This window comes from Asterias amurensis, chromosome 7, assembly GCF_032118995.1.
Source record: "Asterias amurensis chromosome 7, ASM3211899v1".
NCBI classification, from domain to species: Eukaryota; Metazoa; Echinodermata; class Asteroidea; order Forcipulatida; family Asteriidae; genus Asterias; species Asterias amurensis.
Window position 1 is genome coordinate 19,474,543 of NC_092654.1, and position 26,127 is coordinate 19,500,669.

A 26,127-nucleotide genomic window follows, 5' to 3' on the forward strand; every position below is an offset into this window, starting at 1 on the left:
AGGAGTGATCAGTTAGGCTTGGCTACACAGGGATATCAGTAACGTGTGGCAAACGCTGCAATTCCAAATCATCAACAACAAAAATGAACAAGCTCAAACTCTGCAATTTACATCAATTTCATCGTAACTATTAAACAGTCGTATTAAAGAGGTATTACTTCCCCATTTTGCAAGGGAAATTAAAAAGGAAATGAAGTCTTTACATAAAAAATTTAGGCTTAAAATTCAATCACTGTGGTCTGGGCTTGATCTCTGTCTGCACATAATTGACATAGATTCAAGTCCGGTGGATATTTACAAAAGTAGGACATGGCAAATTTGTTTTTGTTTTTTAAATGGGTCCATGTAAATATTAGCATGAAACCAGACACAACAAATAGAATTTAGCTTGGAGTCACTAATGTTTTTCTGTGTTCTGCAAATATTCGTGCTTAAGAGGTTTTTTACAATATTAAAATTGCCAAATTTTTATGGGGGGCTAGGTTGTTCCAGCCTATAGTAAGCTTCATCAATAGCACCTTTGCCTTGAACTTATACCCCACAAACACTTCATATTAGAAAAGCTAATATAAAAACCTAGGCTTGATTGAACCCTGATCTTGCAGACGTGCTGCATCTTAACAGTTTAAAATCAATCTCTTTCACAGCTGCTTAAGAGAGAGAGAAAGAATAAAACAAACTGGCGGCAAAGTTTCTTTGAACAAAAAAAAACTTCTCCAGGCAAGCATTAAAAGAAGAGGGGGAAAAAACCTTGTGGCCGACACAACTGCTGTGATGTCATTTGTAACCTTTTGTAATTTGGGTTTCTCCGTCATCGCTGCTGAAAATAAACCATCCTTGATGGAGGTACCATTTAAGAGAACCATGTGAGCTCACCGATGATGAGCTGAACATAGTGTTGATTCAGTTGGAAGTCGAGTTAGCGTCTTAAAGATCAATATTTGGTGTCTATCATCATGAGGAAGTCATTAAGGAAGACCCTTTGGTCTTTATGGGTGAAAGTTACCCATACAGTCATTCTAATGTCTTCAAGACATTGTGAAGATGAATAAGACTGCACGTATTTCTTTCGGGGCTTTTTTTCTACTTTCAAAATCACTTCCACACCACCAGCGCTGGAAATTAACACTGGACCGCAGGAGAGGGGCCAGTAATTTTAATCCTAGGCCAGTAAACTCAACAAGCTGACAAGTCCAATGATATTGTGTTTTTCAATTTAAGGGTATTACTTCACTGTGTAATAGCTTTCATAAAAAAAAAAATTAAAAAATATGTTCAAAATTTGATTTTCGATCTCATAAATGTGTTTCAATTCTGTTGAGTATCAAAGCACACTTGCCCAAAAGCAAAATGAGGTAAATCTTCTCATGTTTACTTAAATAAAAATAAATTTGTTTTTGTTGCAGTTTTGATGACCTACAGAAAGGAAGAAAATATTAATTTGAATAATAATGGTACAAAATCCTGCTTCCACAGGAAATTCAAAATACTGTCAAATTTTCCAAACTTCTCAAATTGCTTTGATTGTTGCCACCTTTAACCCCCTTTCACCTACATTTTGACCTAAGTTATAATTAGTGTTAACCTTTCAACATTGCAGAAATAAACTTCATCTGTCATAATACTTGATGGACTTTTTGTAAAGCAACATCCTATAAAGATGCTGCCGTTCAGTTATTAAACAAACATAAAAAAGTAATAGTCCACCAGAACATACCCAAATCCATAAGGAAACTATGAATTAACTTGATAGTTTTAGGAAAGAATAAAGTAATCATCAACTTTCCCTTTTAATAAGCACAGCTTGGAAAATACTTTTTTGGCAAGGTTCCCCCTCCCAAAAAATAAATAGAGAACCAATGACGGAAATCCCCTGGGGGTTGACAACTGGTGCCTGAAAATGATAAGACCAGTTGGAGGTCAAATATTCCACCAGCGTTTTTGATCCAGGAAGAATCAACCTACAAACTGATACTTGTGAATTTTAGTCGTGGAAGTTATTGTTGGAAGTGAAATTCTATGCTTTTGGTACTTTTCCCTTGCGATTATTTAGCATTCATTGTGCTTTTTTCTTGGTTTGTGAAACCATTTACGTTTGTTCAGTGTTCAACTTTTCTGACATGAGTGAAACTTTGAATCTGGATATTTTAAGTCATCCTTGAAGCTGCCATGATTGAATTTTATTAAATTTTAAGCCTGTAATTTGTTTCTTCTTTTGTCCCCCAGATATCCGAGAGGGCAACTTGAAAGCTGTTCTCGGCCTTTTCTTCTCGCTGTCAAGATTCAAGCAGCAACTGCAGCAACAGCAGCAGCAGCAGAAGCAAACTGCAGCAGCAGGCAAGCAGCCAACTTCAACAACACACAAACCGACGACGGCATCAACTCAACACAAAGTGCAATCTTCATCGCAATCACAACAAGCAACTCAACGGCAGCAGCCCCAGAGGCAACTCGCTGCGCCAACAACTCAGGCGGGACAGAAACGGCAAACGGCGTCGTTATCACATAAGCAATCGGGCAACTTGCAATCACAGGTATTGTCAGGAGAACACACAGTTCAGTTTGTAAATTCCAGGAAAATGCTGTACAAAACTTTTTTACTTATGATAGTTTTCGACACCAGTAACCAGTTCAAAACTTCCTTAAAAATGTTTCATACTTCTTGCAAATGCGAACGTGATATGAATTTTTACGTCACAAGGCTGTTTTCGCAGCAAATGTTTTGCAGAAAATTTTGCGAATTTGTGACGTCAAAATTTGTTTCGCACTTGCATGAAGTATGATCCGGGGTTCACAAGTAAAGGGGAATGCACTAATTCCTTTCAAATACCATTATGCCAATTAAAAGGGAAGTTTGATGATTACTTAAATAATTTCTTCTGGGTTCTTTTTATATGTGTAACAGTCTTCAGCAGGGCAACGTCTAGCGACACCCAAACCGCAGACCACACCCAGGTCATCATCCCAGGTCAGAGCCCCAGCAAGCAAGTCACCCTACAGTGCTGTACCCTCGCCCTACCAGACGGGAGCCAAAGCGCAGGGGAAACCAGGTGGTCCGAGTACCCAACTAGGTGCACAGCAACGCAAGGCAGGGGCATCAACGACGTCTCTTGCTTCATCAAGTAGGCATTTCTTTTCTTCACACTTTTAGAAAAAAAGGACGGTGCAACTTTGGTTTTGGGAAGGAATCCATTTTGCTGAAAATTTATATGATGGGTACGAGTCCTTTGATTCTATAGAACAAGGGAGTAACTAAATAGGATTTGAAACTTTGCCTGGTGGAAGTATAACTAAGAACGTATAACTACTCAAAAAGAGATTTCCAGATGGTGTTACCGCAAACCTCGCTTAGAGGAGTCTCTAAGATTGTGAATTCCAAGAATCATTGTTGTGCCATCTTCTTAATCATTCTAAAACTGAATGGAAACTTCCTTATGAAGGCTCACTTTGTCTTCTCTGTTCACAATTCATGGTGTCTGCATAAATCATCAAAATTGACATCGCATTCATTTCAATATTAAACCAGCACTGGTGGTCTCCGTAGAGCAGAACAGTCACTAAGTATGTGAATTCCAAGAAACATTGTTGTGCCATCTTCTATATCATCTTAAAACTGACTGGAAACTTCCTTTAATATGAAGGCTCACTTTGTCTTCTCTGTTCACAATTCAAGACGTCTGGTCAAATCATCAAAATTGACATCGCATTCATTTCAATAAGAAACCAGCACTGGTAGAGGCGGACAGCCATGCATCAACGTCATCTCAAGATTGATGCTAGTCATGGTTGCTATCTCCAGGTTTCTTAAGTCACTTACAAGAGAGTAGGTCAAGCGAAGCCCATATTTCATAAAGCTTGTTGGAGAGTCCTTAAGGTTTGCAGTCAGACTTTCCACCTGGCACTTTGAGGAGAGGCAATACTGTTGTAGTCAGGCGGGCAACTGAAACTTCACCATAAAAGAGGAAGTTACAAAATTCCAATGGTTTTGTACAGTGTTTTTTCAAGTTTGAAATGAGAATATAAAACAAGGAATTCAGCTGATCCAAGGAAAAGTTGCATTTATAATTAGTTTACAATTAGTTTACAATTAGTTATAATTAGTTGGGATCTCCCTCCCCCTCTTCCGAAAGAAAAGGCAAAAACAAACACAATCTTTTTACTCAAAACAGAGTGAATGATAATTTGGTTAATTTGGTAAATGTCTTTCATAAAAAGGCATATTTTTCCAACATCCCCCTCTCTTTTTCGGATAAAGTACTACACCACATTGGTGGCTAACAATTTTGACAAATTATAACACAAAAGTTATTATATATCAATATAAACCACAAGGGAAAAGTTATTAATAAACATTATGCACAACATTGGAGAGATTAAAAAAATAAGTGTTCACACAGATTTGCAAAGAACTTACAAGGTGTAAAGATTGTTGTGGTTTCACTTGTTTTGGCTTGAAAGGCCATAGATTTTTAGCAAAGAGTTAAACATTTAACTTTTGACTCAAAAACATATTTTTTTTAATACAGTGAAAGCAATCATTTTTAGTCCCACTATTTTTTTCACAGACCTTACGTTCACTCTTTACCAAACAGCTTAATTTCCGACAAGTTAACATTGGAAACCTCTCCAATGTTAGAATTTCTTACAGCATTGTACGTGCAGTCTTCACTTTGTCAATAATTATCAGAACGTTCTCGTTGTCAAGCATTATTGCCCACCTCTCTTGTTTTGGTCAAGATGCCTCCGAGTGTAGGAAGGCAGGCATCGTGGGTTAGATTAGACTCTAACCAGCTAAATTACAGATACATAAATAGTTTCCATGGAGGTGCTGAAATGCAAATAGTTCTCTTTCATTGGATAATTGGTTGCTGGATTAAGAACTCTATATTCAATGCGTATAGACGTTTGGTTTATAAGCTAGGTGTGCCAGCCTTGCTCTTAAAGGAACACGTTGCCTTGGATCGGTCGAGTTGGTCTTTGAAAAGCGTTTGTAACCGTTTTTTATAAAATGCATATGGGTAGAAAGATGTTGTAAAAGTAGAATACAATGATCCACACAAGTTTGCCTCGAAATTGCGTGGTTTTCCTTCTACTGTGCGAACTAACATGGTCGGCCATTTATGGGGGTCAAAATTTTGACCCCCATAAATGGCCGACGTGTTAGTCGACGAGGTACTTTTAAAACATCTTTCCAACCATATGCATTTTATAAAAAACGGTTACAAACACTTTTGTTTTGACCAACTCGTCCGATCCAAGGCAACGTGTTCCTTTAAGCTTTTTGTTTAGTAGCAAACCAGCTTAATAAACTTGGTTAACTTGCCCCCAGGAAGTTTTTAGCAGTCCTGATTTGAAGCTTGTTTTGTCATAAATTTTTCTTTCTGATGCATTAACTGTAGCAATCACAACCAGTATAAAGGCAAATAAAGTTACTCTCAAGTACTCAAAGATAAATTAACACATTTTAAGAAAGTGTATTATTCACCTCGAATGGAAGAAAGATGAACATTTTAAACGAGGGCGCTGCACAGTTTTTAGTAGCCGACGGGGGCAAGTTGAAAAGCGGTGTGTACAAACCAGTTGCATTTTTACAAGAAATAGTATGCCGGGCTAGTGTTAAGGGCGAGCCCTGCCGTCGATTTTGCCAAACTCTTCCTAACTTAGGATTAATCTTAGGACTTAGGACGAGTTAAGTTCCGTATCAACAGATGTTATGGGCATTGAACCCATCCTAAGTAAGGTTACTCGTCCTAACTCAAGATATATCCTAGCATAGTGTTAGCCAGAGGGGTGTCTGGGTGTCTTTTGGACACCCTGTTTTTAATTTGGACACCCTGTTTCATCTGTCATTTACATGCAAACTTATTGTAAGTGAACAATTTGGACACCCAGTTTTAAAATTTCCAGCAAATTTGGACACCCTTTTGCCAAATCCTGGCTAAAACCTTGTATCCTAGCACTTTGTGAAATCTGTCTCTGCATCCCATGTGTGATTAGTGTGGGTTTTTAACACTGTGTGAATTAACACGGCTTGGTGTGAGTGTGGCTAACAATTTTAAAAACACCATTTTTCTATTTTGCAGGGCTTGAACGCTCAAGAGGTAAAGACACACATTTAAAATTGAGATTTTTCGTCTTTCCTTTTTTTAAAAACCAACTTTCATGAATCTGAAATTCCTCCCCTTTCATAGCATGCAGAGAGATTGATCATCCAAACTGTAACGGTTCACCAACTATGCATGAAGTCTTATATACCATAAAACTATAACTGTCCATATTCAAACTCTCATTTACTTTGTAGAGTAATTTATAATCAGCTGCTTGGATCAAAAGCTGTGTTCATTGTTGGCTGTTTATTATTCACTTCAACAGCCAAAAAAGGATGATCTCAAATGTATAGATATTACAGTTTTCTAATTGCTGGAGTCCATAGGAAACATTAAAAAAATATAATGAGTCTCTTACCTCAAGTTAAAACATGGTAAAAATGTTTTTTTTTCCGGCACGCTCCAAGCCAAATTTCTGAAAAACGTGGGGTCAAACAAACCCGCGCGACAAAGGAATCGTGATGTCAGTGGCGGCTATTTGATGTGGAAAATAGCGCCCTCAGTTTGCCAAAGCTTGAGGACTGTGTTCAAACCCAATTATGGGAAAATCGTCACTGGCGTCAAAGGGCCATTATAAGCCGTTTTTGACTCTCGGCTGAAAAAGCTGCGCGGGCGGATGCATTTTTGACTCGAGTTATTTGAGAGTAAAATGGTTATTAACCGGTATCTACGATGTCTATTTGACCAGTTGAAATATTGAGGTAATCCTTTATTGGCTCTTTCAACTTCTACAGAATCTAAACAGTTAAAGGTTTGGTTTACCAAATGTTCTACTTATAAACCATGAAGTTACATCCTATGAACACTTTCCAGTTTCAAAAAAGTTCAACGTCTGTAGAGATTCTAGTCACAAGGAACCATTGAATCTGGATGCCTGCAAGAGAACTACCTTACAATTACATAAACATTTTTTTGTTTAAATACAAATGCATATACAATAAATTAAAAAAACTGAAAACATTAAAATAATGGTTTATGCACTGGTTACATTTCATAAAAGATTTTTCAAGTATCTATGGTGTTCATTTAGTCACACCCAAGCATGAATTCACTTGATCCATTTATTCCACTAATATTGCTCAAAACAGTGTGCAATACAGGCAGTCAAATATTAGTCCCTCTCGACCCCACTCCATCCCAACCCTCCTCACCCTACCCCAACCCTGCCCACCTTACCCCAACCCACCTTCCGTAACAAAGCTCTCTACACCCTACCCAACCTGCCCTATTCCATCTCAACCATCCCCACCCTACCCCAACTAACCTTACCCCATCCCAACCCTCCCATCCCCTACCCAAACCAGCCCTTCTCCATTCTCATTCTTTCCTCATTTTCACTTCAGGACATTGTGGTCATGTACTTCTATCATAACTTAGTCTTGGGCAAAGACATTTGTCAACTTTTTATCACCACACATTAGCAGTTAAAACTTCTTTTGTGTTTTTCGCCGATTGTCGGGGTGTGATTTAAATCGTTGTGTTTAAATTCTTCAATTGGGAAGTAGCATTTATGTTTCCAGCCTTCAACGACCAACGAAAATAATTTAAAAAGTCGTGATGAAATTCAGCAAAGCTACTTCTATAGTGCTGTCAGTGCGCCCTCGCTTGGTTTATGTGAATGGTTTGCATGAAACCAGCACAGAAATCTGAACTCAAGACTACATTTATTTGCATGCATATTAATATGCATGAGTTGAATCCAATCTTAAAAAATAAGTCAATTGTATTGTTGTATTCACAACTAAACTTTTCTCTCTTTTTCTTATTTTCTTCCCCCCTCCTTCAAATGTTGCTTTCAACATCAGCTACCTCTCAAAAAAGTGAGTACTTTTCAAAATAAATACATTTTTCTTCTTAAATCATATAGATTAAAACAATTCTGAATCGAATTCTGAATTCATGTTTTCATAAATTTGGGTACCAATGTACAAGATATAATTTTGCAGGTCCTGAGCCCATCACACTCGACAAATTCTAGATTTTCTGGATGATCAAGAATTAAGATATTTAATCCTTGAGAGGCCCGAGCAGCTGGAAAGAAACTTGTAACAAAATGCCCATAGCGGCTTCTAACAGCTGCAAGTGTTGACCCACTTTCACTCAACCAGAAATTATCATACTCTGCATGGACAGTTTCCAATGATTCCCATACACAATCTACATTTCTAAATTATTTGAACTGAGTAGCATGTTATTTTTGAGACATTTGGACTGTAAGTTACTGGGTCTAAAAATCAATACTATTAATTAGCCCAACGTGAGCACATGGTGATCATTTTAAGAGATATTAAATTTGCATCGGGGATAAAGAATGTTAATTTTGGTGTTGCCCTTACACCTCAGTCTACTCGGTACTATAGGATTCAAAGTGCTGCTAGCTACAGGCAATATCAGTGGTGTAGTTGGTAAGACACTGCTCTAGAATTGCAATGGTCGTGGGTTCGAATCCAACCCGAGTAATATGCCTGTGATTTTTGACCACAGAACTCGAGGGGAAGTACTGAGTATACAGTGTTAACACACATTGGTGTAAGGGTAAATAAAACAAAAGAAAAGTGATCTAATTAGGCTTAACTTAGTTTATAACTACTTGTCTTCTTCACAGGCAACTCATCATCTCATCGTAACTCGTCATCATCCGACATGAGTTCTCGCATACCAACATTCAACAAGGGTCCGAGGTCAACTCAGGGGTCGGGGGTCCCCCAGCGCGGTCAACTAGAAAAGGGAAGAGTGCCTTCCAGTTCTGCCTCCACCCCCACTCAAGGTATGAATAAAATGAGGATAATTGGAATAATAATTGTACAACATGTACATTAAAGACACTGGACACTATTGGTAATTGTCAAAGACAAGTCTTCTCACTTGTATCTCAACATATGCATAAAATAACAAGCCTGTAAAATTGGTCATCAAAGTTGCAAGATAATAAAGAAAGAAAAAACACCCTTGTCACACGTAGTTGTGTGCTTTCAGATGCTTGATTTCGAGACCTCAAATTCTAAACTTGAGGTCTCGAAATCAAATTCGTGGAAAATTACTTCTTTCTCGAAAACTACGTCACTTCAGAGGATGCCGTTTCTCAGAATGTTTTATACTATATTACCAAGTGAGGTTTTAAGCTAAAATTACCAAAATGTCCACTGCCTTTAAAGAAATGTCTGTCATTTTGCCTGTAGACATGTCAATAAGCCATTTTAGAGTAAGATTTGAATAACGTTCGTTACAATGACTTTCTTAATTTATCTACACAATTTCTTCACCACAAAACTCAGGCATGAGCATCCTACTGTAATCTGATTTCAGATTTGTTGCCCTCCGAAGAATTTGAAAATTTTATATAGGCCCACCCTTCTGAATTTGTTTCAAGGGCTAAATATCATGCCTGAAAGCTGCAACTTCTCTTCACTAGCATTTCACTTGGCTCAATGACCAGGGCACTAATGTAAAGCGCAATGAGACATTATTGTGAATTGCGCTATATAAGAACTAGTTATAATAATTATTGTATTATTATTCCCTTTGTGTAGGTGCAATACAAACAAGTTCTACTACCTCATCTCAGGGTACTTCATTACCAAATGGTGCCTCAACTCCAAGCAATCTCCAACCCCCCACACGGACAGCCAGCCAGATCCGTACCCTTACACCCAGTGCAAGTAAAGCTAGCAGCAGTGCACAGCAAAAACAGCAGAAGCAGCAATTGAAACTTCAGCAACAACAACAGAAGCAGCAGCAGCAGCAGCAGCAGCAACAACAGCAGCAACAGTCACAACAGACTCCAAAAAGTCCCAACAAGAGCTCTATGCTCACAAAACTGAAATTTTTCGGGAAGGAGCATGCTGGAAAAGAGCAAAACACTACCCCTAAAACTAATGGCGTTCCAAAGCCAGCTACCACCACAATTAACAATAGCAGTTCTGAGTCAACGTCATTAACTCAGCCACCCAAAGATGCTGCAGCATCAAGAAATAGAACAGCAGTTCAGGAACGTCCTGCACAGGACAAATCACGGACTAGCAGCAGCTTAAAGAAACATGGAAGCAGCTCCAGTATTGGGACCACAGCAAGCAATGCTTCCTCATCAGGAGGTGGTGTTAGTGGTGCAGCAGCACCCCCTACTGCGGCACAGAGTACTCCCCCATCCCCTGGTTCAAGTCTAGGATCAAGCAGCCCCAAGAATGCCCTCAAAGCAGTCGCACAGAAGACAATCGGACGAGCCTTTGGAGGTAGCAAGACAAAACCTGTCACTAAACCAGCACCTGGGAAACCTCTCAAGGATGACTTGGGGGTACGAGGAGAGCCTGTTGGATCAGCAGACACACCCAGAGTTGAAACACCAAGGAGTAATGAGGCTAACTCTAAAGCATCAACAAAATCTAAACTCTCACCTCCAGGAGGTAAGCCTACTAGTATTAAGCAGATCCAAACAACTGCATCAACTAAGACCAAACTACCTGGGCCTGGACAAGGTCAAGCAACAATTGCCACACCAGGCCAGACTCCACCTCGTGGCATTCCTAAACCTGGTTCTGCCCCAGCAGGTCCGAAAACAGGTTTGAAAACTCCAACATCATATCAGACTTTACCTAAGATTTCCAATATGAATGGGACGAAGCAACTAGAAGAAGAAGGAAACAATGCATCCTTCACAAGGGGCGGTGCTTACAGCACCTTTCCAGGACCTGGAAATGCAAAGCAAAAGAATGGTGAAGTAACATCCATGACTGAGATGAGAACTCAAGATGATACAGCGAGCAGACAACCAAGCTGTAAGCCCAAGAATGAGGCTCGATCACCAGACACGGCTCGCCTCCCAGCGTCACCGAGTCACGGCGCACAACGGTCCCCTGCTAACACAGCGACAGTAGCGCCATTCAATTACACTGGTAGCCGGCCAATGTCTAAAGAGTGTAGTGAGTTGAGCATTGCGAGTGCTAGCATGAGTGACTCGTCATTAGGCACTCCGATACAGAGCCAAAATAGCGTGTCATCCAGCAACAGCCAATCATCAGACAACAGCGTCGTGTACAGACCGAGAGAAGACGGGGACTACTGCACATCAGTCTACAAAAACGACAAAGTGGTGACAACGTTCGGCACGCCACCAACACAACCACGTGCTGCAAAGTCATATACAGACGTGAGACCCAACAACATGGACTTGACTGTCATGAGCGTCCAGACACCGCCAACATCCAGAACGACCAAGGAGACCACCTTTGGGGATAGCGTCACAACTCAGCTCCGGAATCACCGCTCACCGACCGGATCCAGCAAAAGCAACCAATCACCCCAAGGCTCACCACGGACACAGCGCTCGGCCATCGCCACCTACGGTGCCTCTGCAGCCCGACTCAACAACCTTAGCTCCTTGCCTCTCCAGATTCCCTCCATGCCTGTCCAGGGGGACGCGCCCTACTCAGCTTACTCATACCGCAGTGGTGGTGTACCTCAGCGCTTTGTGCCCGCTCCCTCCTTAACTCGTCTGTACAGTAACTCCATGCGGCGAACGACCTCCAACAGATCTCACCTGAGTGATCTACAATACACAGAACAGCCGATTCTTGACGATGATGATATGTACGATGAGGACATAGGCAGTGGTTACGTCAGCGATGGAGACATCTTGCATAGAAACGCTCAGTTGAGTGATATAGCAAGTGGCTACATGAGTGAAGGAGGTGGCTTCTTGTATGCTAAGAGGTTGGGAACCGGTGGTAGCAGACTTAGAGATGGAATGGCTGCCGTACGAGAGTTCCTTCAAAAAGATGTGGATCTCAGTGATGAAGAAAGGTAAGTTTCTTTATTTTTATCTTGATTTCATGACAGTCTGAACAGGCAAAAATGCTTTAAGGCACTGGAAACTATTGGTAAACACTCAATTATTAGTAGCTTAAAACTGACTTGGTAATGAGCAATGGAGAGCTGTTGATAGTATAAAGCATTTTGCTCCCTCTGAAGTAACATAGTTGTTGAGGTTATTTCTCACTCAAATATTAAAAGGCTTCAGCTGAAGTCTTTTATTATGTATCTGAAAGCACACAAATTTGTGCAACAAGGGTGTTTTTTTCTTTCGTTATTTTCTTGCAACTTCAATGACCAATTGAGCCCAAATTCTAACAGGTTTGTTATTTCATGCAAATGATGGGATACACCAAGGGAGAAAAACTGGTCTTTGACAATTACCAAACGTGACCAGTGCCACCAAAGATATATACACCCCTTGCATATGACATCAAAAACAGCTCCCTCACTGAGGTCAAAGGAAGACCTATCATTGGCTGAGAGGTGTGCATGGCGCGTAAGCGCAAGCCGTTTTCCATTGTTTTACCTCGAAGATGGTGGCCTATGCAAGGGGTCTGTTTCTAAATTGCTTATCGGAACACCATGTAATGATCTGTGCTTTGTCTGCAAAGAGGAGAATCAAAAAGGTCTAACCACATTTATTTTGCTCAAATATATTTCAAAAGTGCAAGGGTATTGATATTGTTGTTTATAAAAGCAAGATATTGCTAAAGGTATGTGCCATACTACATTGACCATCATGCCATGTCAAAGTTTGTAATTAGTAATAAGAAACCAAATCAACTGGAAACATTATTAAATGTTACCTATGCACCGATAAATATATTATTTATCTCAGATGCAAACTTAACATCTATGAAAATATACCGGTTTGAACCCCTTTATGGATTTTTTCTTTGAGTGGATGGTTAGAATGTTCAAGGAGCAAATTGATAAACTCTCTGTTTTGTTGACGGATCAAGGATATTTTGATGTGATGTATGTTTTTTTTCAATTTCGTTTGGATTCAGTTTGGGTTGAACAAATGTTTTTGACCATTGAGATAATGAGGGCACTGCATTGGATGATACTTAGATTGGTATCCAGTGCAGTTCTATAAATTCTTCAGAATTCCTATCTACAACTAGTCACATGAGGGCGCTGTGTAGTTATGCTGTTAAGCTACCAAATAAATTTTACTTTGTACGGATGAGAGTTTTTAGTCACAAGGTGGCGCTCTTCATTTCTGACTACTTCTTAAAGACACCTTCAAAGTTTAGAGTCAGCAAAGCATTTCTTGGCAAAACTGATCAAAGATACATTCTAGAGACAACATATAAAGAAAACTATTTTTGAAAATCTCAAAGTTATGTCTGTTTCAATCTTAAAGTTATTAACAGTTGTAGATTTTATCACAGGAGAAGGGAATATTGGATGTGTCCATGTCAAATTTGACTGAGCAAACTTAGTCTTCAGTTTGAACTCAACGCAATGTCAGAACTATGTACCATGACATTAGGAAATGACTGGGGAAAAAAGAGAGAATTTAGTGCAATTTGTTGTCAATGGAAGATCTCCTGAGAATTCATGAAGCCAGAAACAAGTTTTTTTATGATGAATTCTTTGAGTCAGAAATAATTCTTGATTCAAACAAGAATTTGAGCTGGCAGTTTTGACAGCTCCTGCAGCTTAGACAGGTGCACGCATTGCCCCGCAGGGAACTCCGAACTAAATTGGATACCCATCAAAAGATTGGATCACTTGGGTTTATTGAAAGATTGCCCTCTCACCCTAAATCAGATTGGGGGGTGTCAGAAACTATGCTGAAACCTCGGGGTATTTTCTCTTTGGCTTGTGCGGTTTGACTTTTTCGCTTTGTTTTATCAAACGCTTGACTTTGTTTTTATTAATTTATGAATGGAAGTGGGAGTCCCGAACCACTGTGAATTGGATCTCAGCTACTCTGTGCTTTTGTAGAATTGTATTTATATTGTGTCATTCTGGGAATTCAACTTTGTGGCATGACTTTTTTTCTTTTTCTTTTTAGTCATCAAACTCACTACTGCTCTGATTAGGATTATAATAAAAAGTATGAATTTCTTTAGTGCTCTATCATACATACCCAACAGGTGTCTCATAGCGCTCAGTATTTTTACAACTTGTACAAAATGGTTATTTAGAATGATGAGATCCATTTATATAGCAAATTTTAGGGGTAATTTGTGGCTTTGTTTGCTTTCGATACCCATGCAGAACGTTATGGAATGTTACCCCAGAATGTTTAGTAGGAATGGTTTCTCTTAAACAATCTCCATCGTCTTCTTCTTCTTGAAGTGCAGGTCTGGAATTCTGTTGCCCTAGTCTTGGCCTCGGTGCCCTTTAAAACTTTCCCATATACTCTAAGATTTTCCAATACTGAGGTGCCCTTTGCTAAATGTAAATGGCCCTCTCAAAGATGAATTACCAGGAAGTGACTCTCTGTAAACCTTTTTGTCTGATCCAGCCTTTCGAAAACAATTTTATTTTTTAGAGGTCATTATGAGTGATGATGGCTAAAAGCTCACTGGATTACGACTGGTTGTTCTCAAGTTATGCAGTAGCAACCAATCTTTCACATCATAGTTTGGCAGTTTTTCTTAATTAAAAATTACTCTCAAACAAGAAGCTGGGGAAAAAAACCTACGTATTCCTCAAATAAGAAAGAAACTACTTGTCCACAATTGAACTCTGTTCCCCCTTGCATGGAGGTTCCCCTCCCTGACGGTAAAATGCCAAGTATTAATTTCGCCTCCGAATTACAAATAATTTCTCCCTTTATAGACCTTTATAACCCCAGCAGCACTGGGCATGAGGTGCTTAAAGGTACAGAGGTCTAAAGGACGTGAAAATGTACACTAGCCGAATTTACATTCTTTGGTTTGAAAACAGTCCTTCATGTGACTAGAGTTCCTTGTAGTAACTGCAACCCTTATTTGACTTTCAACCAAGACAATACAGTTTTCACTTTTGAGGCATTTGCTAAATAAAGTTTTGAAGTTCATCCTGAGCTGTTATGGTTTTTTGCCATAAAATTTTCTCTGTGCATGTCTTAACCAAGAATCCTTTAAGGAAGTTGACTTTTTCAGGTCATCACGCCTTTAATAGGATAATACATTTCCAGCTTTCTGTTGAGATATTATTTGTTCAGCGGTGTGTGTGAGTTCCAGGACATTGGCAAATGAGATTTACCTGAGAATCGAGACACCCTGCTAGCTTGCGGTGGGGAGCCAAGCTGTGGCCTAGCCCAACTTCATCAGAGACTGTGTGACTGTAAAACCAGATTTGGATTTTCAAACTAGTTTGTTGTGTTGGAGTAAATATTTTCAGTGCTTTTTAAATTCCCCTTCCTGAAAGGTGTTTGGGTACTTTTTTACGACTCGAAACACAAAAGTCCACAGATTTACATTGAACTTTTTACACGGTTTACGGAAATGATGATAGAAAGCTTCCCTTAAATTTTATTTTTTGCTGAGGTGCTGTAGTTTTTGAGAAATGAAATTTTATCAACGACTTCTTTCTTTCATTTTTGTTTGAATCAGGAATATCCTCAAATAAGCACAGCAATTTGTTGGTTCTTGTTGATCCAAAATCTTTCCACCTGCAAAGTTGTTGTTCAGTGATCCCAGAATCGGAGAGTACTCAGTTTGTTCGCATCATTGACAAACAACAACAGATCATCTATACAAAGGACCGCTACTTGTAAATAACACTTAACATTCTGTTATGCGCGTTTAACCTTTGAAAGAAGTATTACCTCAAAGAAGAGTTGTTTTCAAAAACACACGGTAGCGGTTGTATTAAAAGTACAAAGTCTGTGACCGCTGTTCAACTTCTGGATGGTGTGAACAGAATAACTATCAGTCTAGAAGCCATACGTATCTGTTCAATTAAGCTTCATGGTAGTGTAGAGAATATAGTAGTACAAGCCAAAGGTTCACAAAAGAAACGCAATATTGTTTCCCAATTTGAAACCAGATCTTGTTTGTTCAACTATGAGAAGACAGACCCTCCTTGTGTGTCCCGCACCAGGGCGATACTGTTTTTTGTTTTCCTAATTTGCTGGAAGTCTGTAAGAGTAGACTAATGGACGGGGATTGATGCCTCAAGTCTCATGAATATCAGGTTTTTTGATGGTTCACATGATGGCCTGAAAGTACGTCCAAACTTAAAGATTAGTCTTTGAACTTGTTGAGGGTAGGATGATTGGGGTTTGGGGGTGGGGTGGATTGGCCGGTATTAAGAATCACAAATTGTGAATGACAACAATCTGAAAAGGAAAATTAGGGACACAGAGAGAGTTCTGACAAACAGTTCTCAGGAGATCCTTTGGGATCAGGTTGGCGAGGTTGTTTTTTCCCCATGCCTCTCACCTCTGTAAACTCCGGTTCTAATCCCATCTCTGACCGGAGCATGCGGATTGGGTTTTCGGTCCCAAGCTGATTGCATGGGTTTCCCCCTATTAAGGTTTTCCCCATTTAAGGTTTGCCCTACGGCATTTACATCTAGAACATCCCATATCAGACAGGAACATGCAAATTGGGTTTTCAGTCCAAACCTGATTGCATGGGTTTCCCTCATTTAAGGTTTTCCCTCCCTATATCTACATGTATCATTTCCTCTCTTTTCTTTTATTTATCCTATTATTGAAGCTTGCGCTTTTGATTTCTAATGAAACAAATAACAAATAACAGTAATACAATAAAACCATCGAAGTCAATTTCTGACAATTGACTAAAACAATGCCCAGGCAGGACATTAGACAGTCCCAGGTACTGTGGGAAAAACTTCCTGTTCGTTCCTTCAGGAGGCATCTAACACAGGCATGATATAGTTCCTACTTTAGTCTGTTTTCCGATTGTTTTGCCTTTGAAAAAACCCAGACAAATGTGACTAAATAGCCCGAAAAGTGTACACGTAGGTCAGGCTTTGTTACAGTATATAATGTTTCAATTTTTTTTTTTTGAAGGACCAAAATATCATGTCTGCTAAAATCATTCAATTACTCATCATTTGGTCACATAGGTGTCATTTTCCCTCCACCAACCAACACAGTAATCGACACACTACAGTAACTCAAACTCTTTATTGTGCTTCACAAACTGTGCTGCCCTCAACTATGAAACGAAAGCCAACAATGGAGGTTGCCTGCACTTTAGGCTCTTCAACTAATAGTCTTTATCCAATCCCATTAGGTAGTCTTGGATGAATCCACCTCTTTCGTAGATAATGATGCTGTTTTTGAAAGTTACTAGTCTTGACTCAAGGTGTTTGAAAATTTTATGAATCGATGAGAGAGAGAGAGCCTAATGCGTAAAGATCATCTATGGTGGTGGTGGGTGAGCATAAAAGTCAAGAACAAAATGTTAAACAGACTGCTCCCAAGCCTAATACTTCACGGATGCAACAAAGGCCTACCTAAAAAATATGTTACATCACAGGGGGTCATTTCTAACAATGTTTTATATTATCAACGGCTCTCTAGTGCTTTAAATAAGTTTTTATGCTCTATAATTTATAGAGTATTTACCAAAGGTATATCCTCCCTAAAAATAACGGTGTTACCTTTAAAATCTGCAAAATGTCCCCTCATTTTTTGTAAGGTTTCGTCACGCTTCTCAGCTACAACATGTTTGGTCATGTGGGGTTTCATTACCAGAACTATATAATATAAAATAACAACCCATTTTGAGAAATATACCGTGATATAAAAACCCTATCCTTCTAAAAAACAGGAACCGATCATACAGGCCCCTCATGGTGACTTCCTATTGATAGTTTCCATTGCAATTACAATTGTCACCGTCCAATCCAAGCTATCCCATAGCTAATGCCAAATGAATGAGGAAAAAAAACATGTTTAGCGTCCTGCCTTTTTGACAAAAGAAAGGAGGAGGTTTTTTTTTTTCTTTTCTTCTTTCACAAAATGGCCGCCCGACACATTTTTAAACACAACCGGCTGGGCTACTTTGCAAAATTTTAATTATTATTTTTTTTTTTTGTCTTCTAAGATCGTTAAAAAGTATCCTTTTTGTGTGTAAAATAAAAAGAATTAAAAAAATATAAAAAAAGAGGTGGCCTCTAAAAAGGAATCGGTCAGGGATGCTTAACATGGTTTTGAAGTTTTGGCCTAAAGGCATCACAACCCGCCCTGGCCCTATTACACGTCTCCAGCTACCACTGACCTCTGGAGCCTCAAAGCCGCTCTGGGCAGCGGGCAACCCCTCCAGATGAGCGGCGCATTTGAAAGATGATATAAAAAGCCACCTCTTTCTCGGGAGCCATGTTTTTAGAAGGGGGAAATCTGTAATCGGCTTAATTCACAACGACCGTGGATGTGAGATAAAACAGAGTGTTGTGTGGGTAGAGGGGAGATGCTTGTTGTTTATCAGACTAGAGATGTGTTAGATCGTTGATGTACATTCATTATATTGTCATATCTCACTTTAAAGGGTTTGGGTACTTTTTGTACGACACAAAACACAATGTCCACAGATTTACATTAAACTTACACGGTTTGAAGATAATGGTGTTTAAATACCAGTACTGGTAAATATGTTGTATATGCTAAACAAATTTTCATCTCACTGAGACAAACATTATTTTCGTGACAATGTTTTACTCATTTCTCAAAAACTATAGCACCTCAGCAATTAATATTTTAAGGGAAGCTTTAAACCACCATTATCTTCAAACCGTGTAAGTTAAATGTAAGTCTGTGGACAATGTGTTTTGTGTAACAAAAAGTACCCAAACCCTTCAAAGGGAAGTTGCAGCTTGCTTGGAATTATTAAATATCTTGCTCTCAATCTGCTAGCGCTGTGTACAATTGGCAGGTGAAATAGAAAACTATTGAACAGGGCAATTGAGGATATTTTTTATTATAGGTTACTGGAAACGTAAACTGAGGAACCCTAAAAAGTGCCTTGCACTGTAATCCAAGGACCTGAAGATACTTGTGTAGTGAGAACTCAGAAAATTATAAGGAAGAATTGACAATTTTAGATGTGGAAGGGAAACCCATAATAGGGAAAACCCAGGTAGGGACTGAAAACATGTTTCTGTTAATGAAAACGCAATCGAGAAATCCTCAAAAGTGCCTTGCACTGTAACATGTGAGTCTGAAGATACTTGTGTCGAAAAGAACTCGGGAAGATGAAGAAGAAGAATTGTCAAGTTTGGATGTGGAAGGAAAACCCATAAATAAAAGGGAAACCCCAGACAGGGACTGAAAATCCAATCCACCATGCAGTACAGGTTTCAAAAAGTGGGTCCACATGAAAAGTGAAAGGCAGGGAAGAAACCACTAAAGCATTTGAAGTCAAGTTGGTGGACAAAGCATTTTTTTTATATATTTTTTTTCTCCTAACCAGATACTTCTGTTAGATCATCACTTTCCAATCATAGTAATTAACAAGATCAGTTGTTTATTTAATGCTTCTGATTATAGTTTCCTCTTATCTGCACATTTATTTATTTATTTTATTTATTTATAACTATATTAAATGAGGGTGTCCCCTCCAGCACAGCTGATCATTTGGGGCCCTCACACATTATATCAAAATGCATCAAAGATAAGTTAATACAAAAAATACCAGGCTTGGCAGAAGGCCCATAAAAAAGGGAAAAAGATTACTAAAAATGCACATAGATCCTGATGGATACTCTGTGTCCTAACTCTATGTTAAGATCAAAATATCCTTGGGTGGGGGGGGGGGGGGGTTCTAGAAGACTAGAATTATCTGTAATTGTTCCTTAACCTTCATGTCCAAGCTGAACTTGAATAGGAGATATTGATTGCAAACAGGCCAAGTACAATATTCTGACTGATATATTGGGATCTTACTGAAGGAATGAGACCCTGATGTTTCTGAAATGGATAATTGGTTGTTGATGACGGGAGGGAAATGATAGCGGAAACCTTCTTAAAGTTGTACATCCTTTTGGAAAGCAACTTTTCATTAGAAGTAATGTTGTGATGGTTCAGCTACTCTGTATCATACTTAATTCACTTTAAGGCACTGGACACCTTTGGTAATTGTCATAGACCAGTCTCCTCACTTGGTGTATCCCACCATTTGCATAAAATAAAAAAATCTGTGAAAGTTTTGACTCAATTGGTCATCAGAGCTGCAAGGGAATAATGAAAGAAAAAATGCCCTTGTTGCACAATTTGTGTGCGCTGAGATGCCTAAAAAAGACTTTGTCTTTTAATATTTGAGTGAGAAATCACCTCTTTCTCAAAAACTATGTCACTTCAATTCGTCACCAAATGTGTTATATTATCATTAAGCTCTCCATTGCTCGTTACCAAGAAAGTTTTGATGCTAACAATTATTTTGTGTAATTACCAATAGTGTCCCAGGCCTGATACTTCACGGAGGCAACGGAGGCGATTTCCATTCGTTGCCCCTTGTCATTGCCTTGGTGCCCTTGAAATGCTCCAGTAGAAATTTACAATTTCCTCATAGGGTGCCTTTTGCCAAAGAGAAAATGCCTTTAAACACAATTCCAACTGATAGTTGTTCTGGATCTTGTTGAAATGTGCAAGAATAAAATGTCTTCTTGCAAATGAAGTTGTATATCAGTGCTGTTGGTTAATCACAGTATGCCCCTTAATCCATGCAGTACCCTTGTACGCTATCCCTTCATGGCAAAATCAAAATTGGCCAAATATCCGTCCAATTTGATATAGCAGCCTGCTTTGAAATCACTTGGCATTGTTCTGTATTATTTGGGTTTTAATAAATCCGCGATTGCAATATTGGATTAAGAAGGTTGTCTGGCGTCAGGTTTCTGGAGACAGGAGGGTGTCTTCTTTTGGGATTCTTGGGAACGCTTGTCCATATAGCCAACGGGCAGAATCTTGCGGCAAAATGTCTGCTGAATCTTTAAGAGTTTATTCCTGTCCGCTTGGATGATGAACTGTTAACATGTGGATTAAGAGCTGGCTGTTGTTGCAAGGATTGGGAGTGAGACAGGAATCAAATTGTTTTTGATGTTTGGCTGAACATTTTAAGTTGGAGTCTGGACCCTTCCTCCGTGGTAGAGTGCACAATTTAATCAAGAGGCAAAGTCCTTTTTTTAAGAGGAAACACTAGAGCTTCACACAGAAACAAGTGTAATTACTGCACCTCGGAAAAATAATTGTTAAGACAGATTAACAAGTTTGGGAAAAGTCTGTATTTGTAATATTCAAGGGAAGCTAGGGCCTATACACTGGTAAGCACTTTTAAAATCGATGGCAATAATTCAATTCAATTGTTTATTGTCACACATATAAATACATATACAGTGAAATTCACTTCGGCTTGCGAGTCTAAAAATATTAACAATCAAAAATTACAAAAAAATACAGAAAACCCTAAAACCACATAGGCATACAATAACGAACAAATAAACAGTCTGCGCACAATATGCAGAGAGACAATAACAGTAACAAAATTGCAAACCCCAAAACAAATTAAAAAGTATTAATCATTAAGTAACCTTATTGCACTGGGATAAAAACTATTGCGAGTACGGTTGGAGTCGACTCTGATCGCTCTATATCGCTCTATAATAGTTTTTGTTTGGACCTACATCAGCTTTAAGTTGTATAAAGCATTTTTGAGACAATTTCATGTTGAAATTAAGTGGTTATGTAAAAAAAATATATATGCCTAAGTTTTTATGCCTCAAAAGTTGAGTTTCTGAATGTTTGTTCCTATCAGGGATTATTCTTCCTGCGTAGACATATTTGCCTTAGATTTTTGGCAATATCTTAAAAACGTGACCTTTTTAAAATGAAATGTTCACGTTAGAGAATTTCCTGGATGAGTTAAGGATAAATTGACCTTTGACCTGGATTAATAACGAGTTAATCAAGCAGTGGATTTCATTGAATTGTTTAATAGTGTATAATTAAACCATTGGAGTCTATTCCTAGATAAAAGAAAACACAGGAAGTAATCAGTGCACACAGCTCCCATTGTTAACAACAAATTGCTCTTTGGGTCAGTTTTAACTGTGGTTTGGTCATTGGATATCCCCCTTGCTGTGGCCATAGCTGTGGTCAAAGATTGGTCAAAGATTGGTCAAGGTATGGATGTCTTAAAGGTTGCTGACCTGTATGTATGTTTCGTTAGTACTGAGAAAATCTCTTATGGCATATAAATGTCACTCAAGGCGTTTCAGGAAAACAAGTTATAAACCCTCAAATAAATAAGTATTTCTGATGTTTGGAAAGTAAACACATCTGTCCAAACTGATGACACTTATTTCCTAACCAATGACACCATGGAGGTTGAAAAATGCTCCATGCTGAGACAAGCTACCATGTTGTAATCAAAAATCCATTTTTTTAATCTTAGCGCCACAGAACCGTTAATATCTTGACTATGATAATGACAAGATTTAATAAACACCACCGATAATTAATTTTCCAGAAACTTGTAATTTGGGATAGGGCATTTCATTATTTACAGAGGGGGGTTGACCATCCTCACATCTCATGACTGGTAACCCAACCTCCCAGTGGACCCACCCCTGTGATTGGAATGGTGCGGGCCCACTGGCAGGGTGTCATTAGCCGAGCGCCAGGCATGCTGTGATTATACTGACTTCAAAAAATGTTCCAGCGTTCTCATCATCGTGGACGACCGACCGACCGTCTTGCCTTGCCGGCCTATGGAGGGATATAATATTGTCTGATAATATTGCCCATAGCACTGGTGGTACTTCCATCTGTACACACGGCTGCTGATCAGTGCACTGTGCACTTTCCGTTATAGTCCGAGTCCAATCTCACATGCTTGACTACATTGATCGTAAGATGCCATAGCGATCGTCGATTGCCTTTCTTTGGATTATTTTTTTTCCTGGTGAACAAAGACTCTGGACGTCTGTTGGATGGTGAGCTTTTTAATCAGTACAAGTTAAAATACAATTTATACTTTTCAAAAATAAATACAGCACGTGTCTAATTGTATAGCCCAAGTTAACTGGTGTGCACAGGTCAGTGATCTTAAGAGCATTTTTAAGGTTAAAATATTGTACTGTAAAAAAATGTAGCTAGTTATCTCTCAAAGTTAACCTGATTAAGAAATGATCTTATAGAGGTTTGAGTTTTAATACGACTGTGACTAGTTGATTTTAAATTAACCTATAAAAAGAAAGTGTTGTCTTTCAATCAACAACCACCATGTGCTGTCTCTGGCACAGTGGTGCAACTTGCTGGTAACCAGAGGACTATTGCTTTTAATTTAAAGGTAGTGTCATCGTTTTTGTTTTGTTTTTTGTCAATGTAAGCGTTTATTTGCAAAACTATCAGGAACAATACAATAAGTGTCAACTGTGACAGTGTCAGTTGAATCATGGTTGTATACAGTGCCAATTTCGTGAGAAAACAGGAAATGACCTTCACAGTATTTTTATGAAGAAGGACGAATTTATCCATGTTTTAAGCGAGGTGTCAGCGGTACCACCCGCATCTCTGGCAGTATTGAGGGCAGCATTCAAAATGATATAGAAATTTCCAAAAGTCACCAGCAGTTGATCTTTTGGAGACTCAAATTTGTTATCATACTCTTATTGATTTCTTAATATATATTTTTATCACCTAAGACAAAATTATTTTGCAAGATGCTTATCACTATATAAATCATCTTTATAACTAGAAGGCTTTCGGATAAAAATGAACAGTTTCTTTTCTGTGTTATTACCCCAGTATGACTTTACCTTTAAAGGACCACTGAATAAATCAACACACTCTGAACTCATATATCTGTAAACCATGTAGGGGGAATTTGTATACAAACTGAGGAAACACTCACCAAGGACAATATTTCTTCACCAAAGGATAACTGTTTTTTCTCTCTCCCTTTGAATCTGGTCATCATCTTTCAAGGGCAGGAAAACACATCAAGTATTATTCCCATCCTCAAATTCCTTGTCAATCTTAGTAGGTGATGGTGAGAGGCGTCTTGCGTTCTTGTAAATCAGAACCAGGGGATGCTGTCCTCGTATCTTTTCTTTCTTGATTTGTCATGAATACTATTGGAAGAATCTCCTGGAATGTCTGCTGTGTGTGTGACCTATTTCATAAAATCTGGTTGACCTGAAAAGTTAAACGGAGAAGAATGTTATCTATCCTGTTCCGGAAGTCAAGTTGTAATATATGCGCATGTTTTGTCAGGAGCGCATTTTTTTTTTTTTTGCCTCGTCCTCCTAGCCTGGTTTAGATTCATCTGTTACTTCTGTCCAGTTCAAAAGGTTTTGTTTCCTCCATCTGGATTCCAGGGGAGGTTTAAACAAGCAGGAGATTTCTAAATTTATATTGACCATGCCATCCCATATTTTTTAATTGGGATGTATCGTTCTCATCTTTCAATCCTTTTGACCTTGATGGTTTGATGATCGTACCGGTTTGTCTGTTTGTCCCCGTCCGATGTGTGCCTTCAATTATCCCTATAAAGTAAATTGACTTGCTTCATTTGAGTCAACATCTTATCGAATTGAGCAACCAGCGCTCTCATCTTATTCCAAGATGGGTTTCACTTGATGATGTTCTCTCCCTGATGTCTTGGAGAGAAAGCCTGGAGTACACTCTACAAACCATGCATTCTTTTACTCCTTTTTGATTTGACCTAAATCATATTCTTGTGAGCCTGAGCGGATGAACTGCTTTGTTTAATTTCAAATAATAACCACAAGGGAAACTGACTGGGTAAATTTTAAATGATTTGGGATTGAACAAAGGCAAATTGACTAGAGTGGGACTTGAACCAACAACCTCCGGTTTAATGTGCAGGTGCACTGCTAACTGAGCTATCGAGCATAATGGCTGTATGGCTTCTGACTGGCACCCCAAACAAAGATATTGACAAATAAGAGAAACCACCAACAAAGGGTTAGATAGCTCAATTGGCAGAGCAACGGCACGTTATCCAGATTGTTGGTTCAATTCCCACTCTAGTAAATTCGTCTTTGTTCAACACCATGTCACTCTTTTTCGTTAATAACAAATGTTCCGTTAAAAAAATTCTTGCATAAAGCTTCTGAGGAAGCCTGTTTACATCCAAAACTTCCTATTCTAATAATCAAATCATTTCGAGGGGGGGTATTCAGAAGAAGTTTCAAGCCATTTTGGAAGTGTTTGCATTTAATTTCTTTCTTTAATAACAAATGTTCCGTTAAAAAATTCTTGCATAAAGCTTCTGAGGAAGCCTGTTTACACCCCAAACTTCCTATTCTAATAATCAAATCATTTCGATGGGGGGTATTTAGAAGAAGTTTCAAACCATTTTGGAAGTGTCTGCGTTTAATTTTGACACCAAGTCAGTTCCGTGGGTGAGATTATGGCGAAGGAGATGTAGATTCTGTCTCAATCCAAGCATAAAGCTTCAAGCATTTGCCGCCTTCTCTCAACACCTCTCATCTTCCTTCCGACTTAATCCTGCTTTAAAAATCTTCACGGCGTATTACCTTCAGATATAATCCAGCCAGCGTGATGTGAATTGCGATATAAGATAAATTTGTCACACAAATTTAATGAAGAAGTTAAAGATGCATTTTATGTTTTCGTTTTGAGAGCATGCTTTGATTGGTTTTTAGGGAGGAATGAGATGTGTTGCGGTGTATTTGAGACAGAGTTGTCATCTCTTTGTATAAGTTTGTATGACTTGGGTTAGCTGACTTTGTCCTCTGTTTTAAAGTGTTCCTCTCTGGAATAACGTTAGACTTAGAAGAGATCATCGGTATATCTGGAAAATGATTCTAGGGCTGAGTCTTCCAGATGGTGTAAAATTGTTTCATGCTTTGACTTGGTGACCAATAGCTAAAAGGATCATCAAAACAATAATTGAAAGGTCTCTGGGACCATTCATTTACTTACCATTCGATGGCTTCATCTATTCACCAATGCAATTTTCAACCCAAAAAAGTTTCCATAAACATTAAGATTTTAAAATTGAAGTGCTCTTTGCAAAATGTTGTCCTCTCGAAAAAGAAATGCCAGGCTAGGTTATGGTATCCAATCACTTTCAAGCATCATTATAATTTTGAATACGCCCTTCCACCTAAAAAAATCTATCAAATAATTGGCCACAACTCTATCTCTCTATGCTCTGGTTAGCAACACCATGGTCAACTGTATGATAACTATAACCGACATTCTGGCGTACTTTTTGTCCGAACGGTCAAACTATGGTCAAACCAT

At 38.7% G+C, this 26,127-nt stretch overlaps 1 protein-coding gene across 6 annotated transcripts in view; it reads left to right on the forward strand.

Annotated features, from left to right (window-relative positions):
* LOC139939417 (neuron navigator 2-like) overlaps positions 1–26,127 on the forward strand; it is a 257,010-nt gene that overhangs the window by 130,091 nt on the left and 100,792 nt on the right. For 5 of the 6 annotated variants that reach the window (XM_071935283.1, XM_071935284.1, XM_071935286.1 and 2 more), the window contains 6 exons: positions 2,227–2,534; positions 2,906–3,122; positions 6,084–6,101; positions 7,913–7,927; positions 8,713–8,874; positions 9,638–11,903. In XM_071935283.1, coding sequence (XP_071791384.1) covers positions 2,227–2,534; positions 2,906–3,122; positions 6,084–6,101; positions 7,913–7,927; positions 8,713–8,874; positions 9,638–11,903 — 2,986 coding nt within the window. The remainder of the gene's footprint in view (positions 1–2,226; positions 2,535–2,905; positions 3,123–6,083; positions 6,102–7,912; positions 7,928–8,712; positions 8,875–9,637; positions 11,904–26,127) is intronic. The other variant, XM_071935285.1, reaches the window with a different exon arrangement.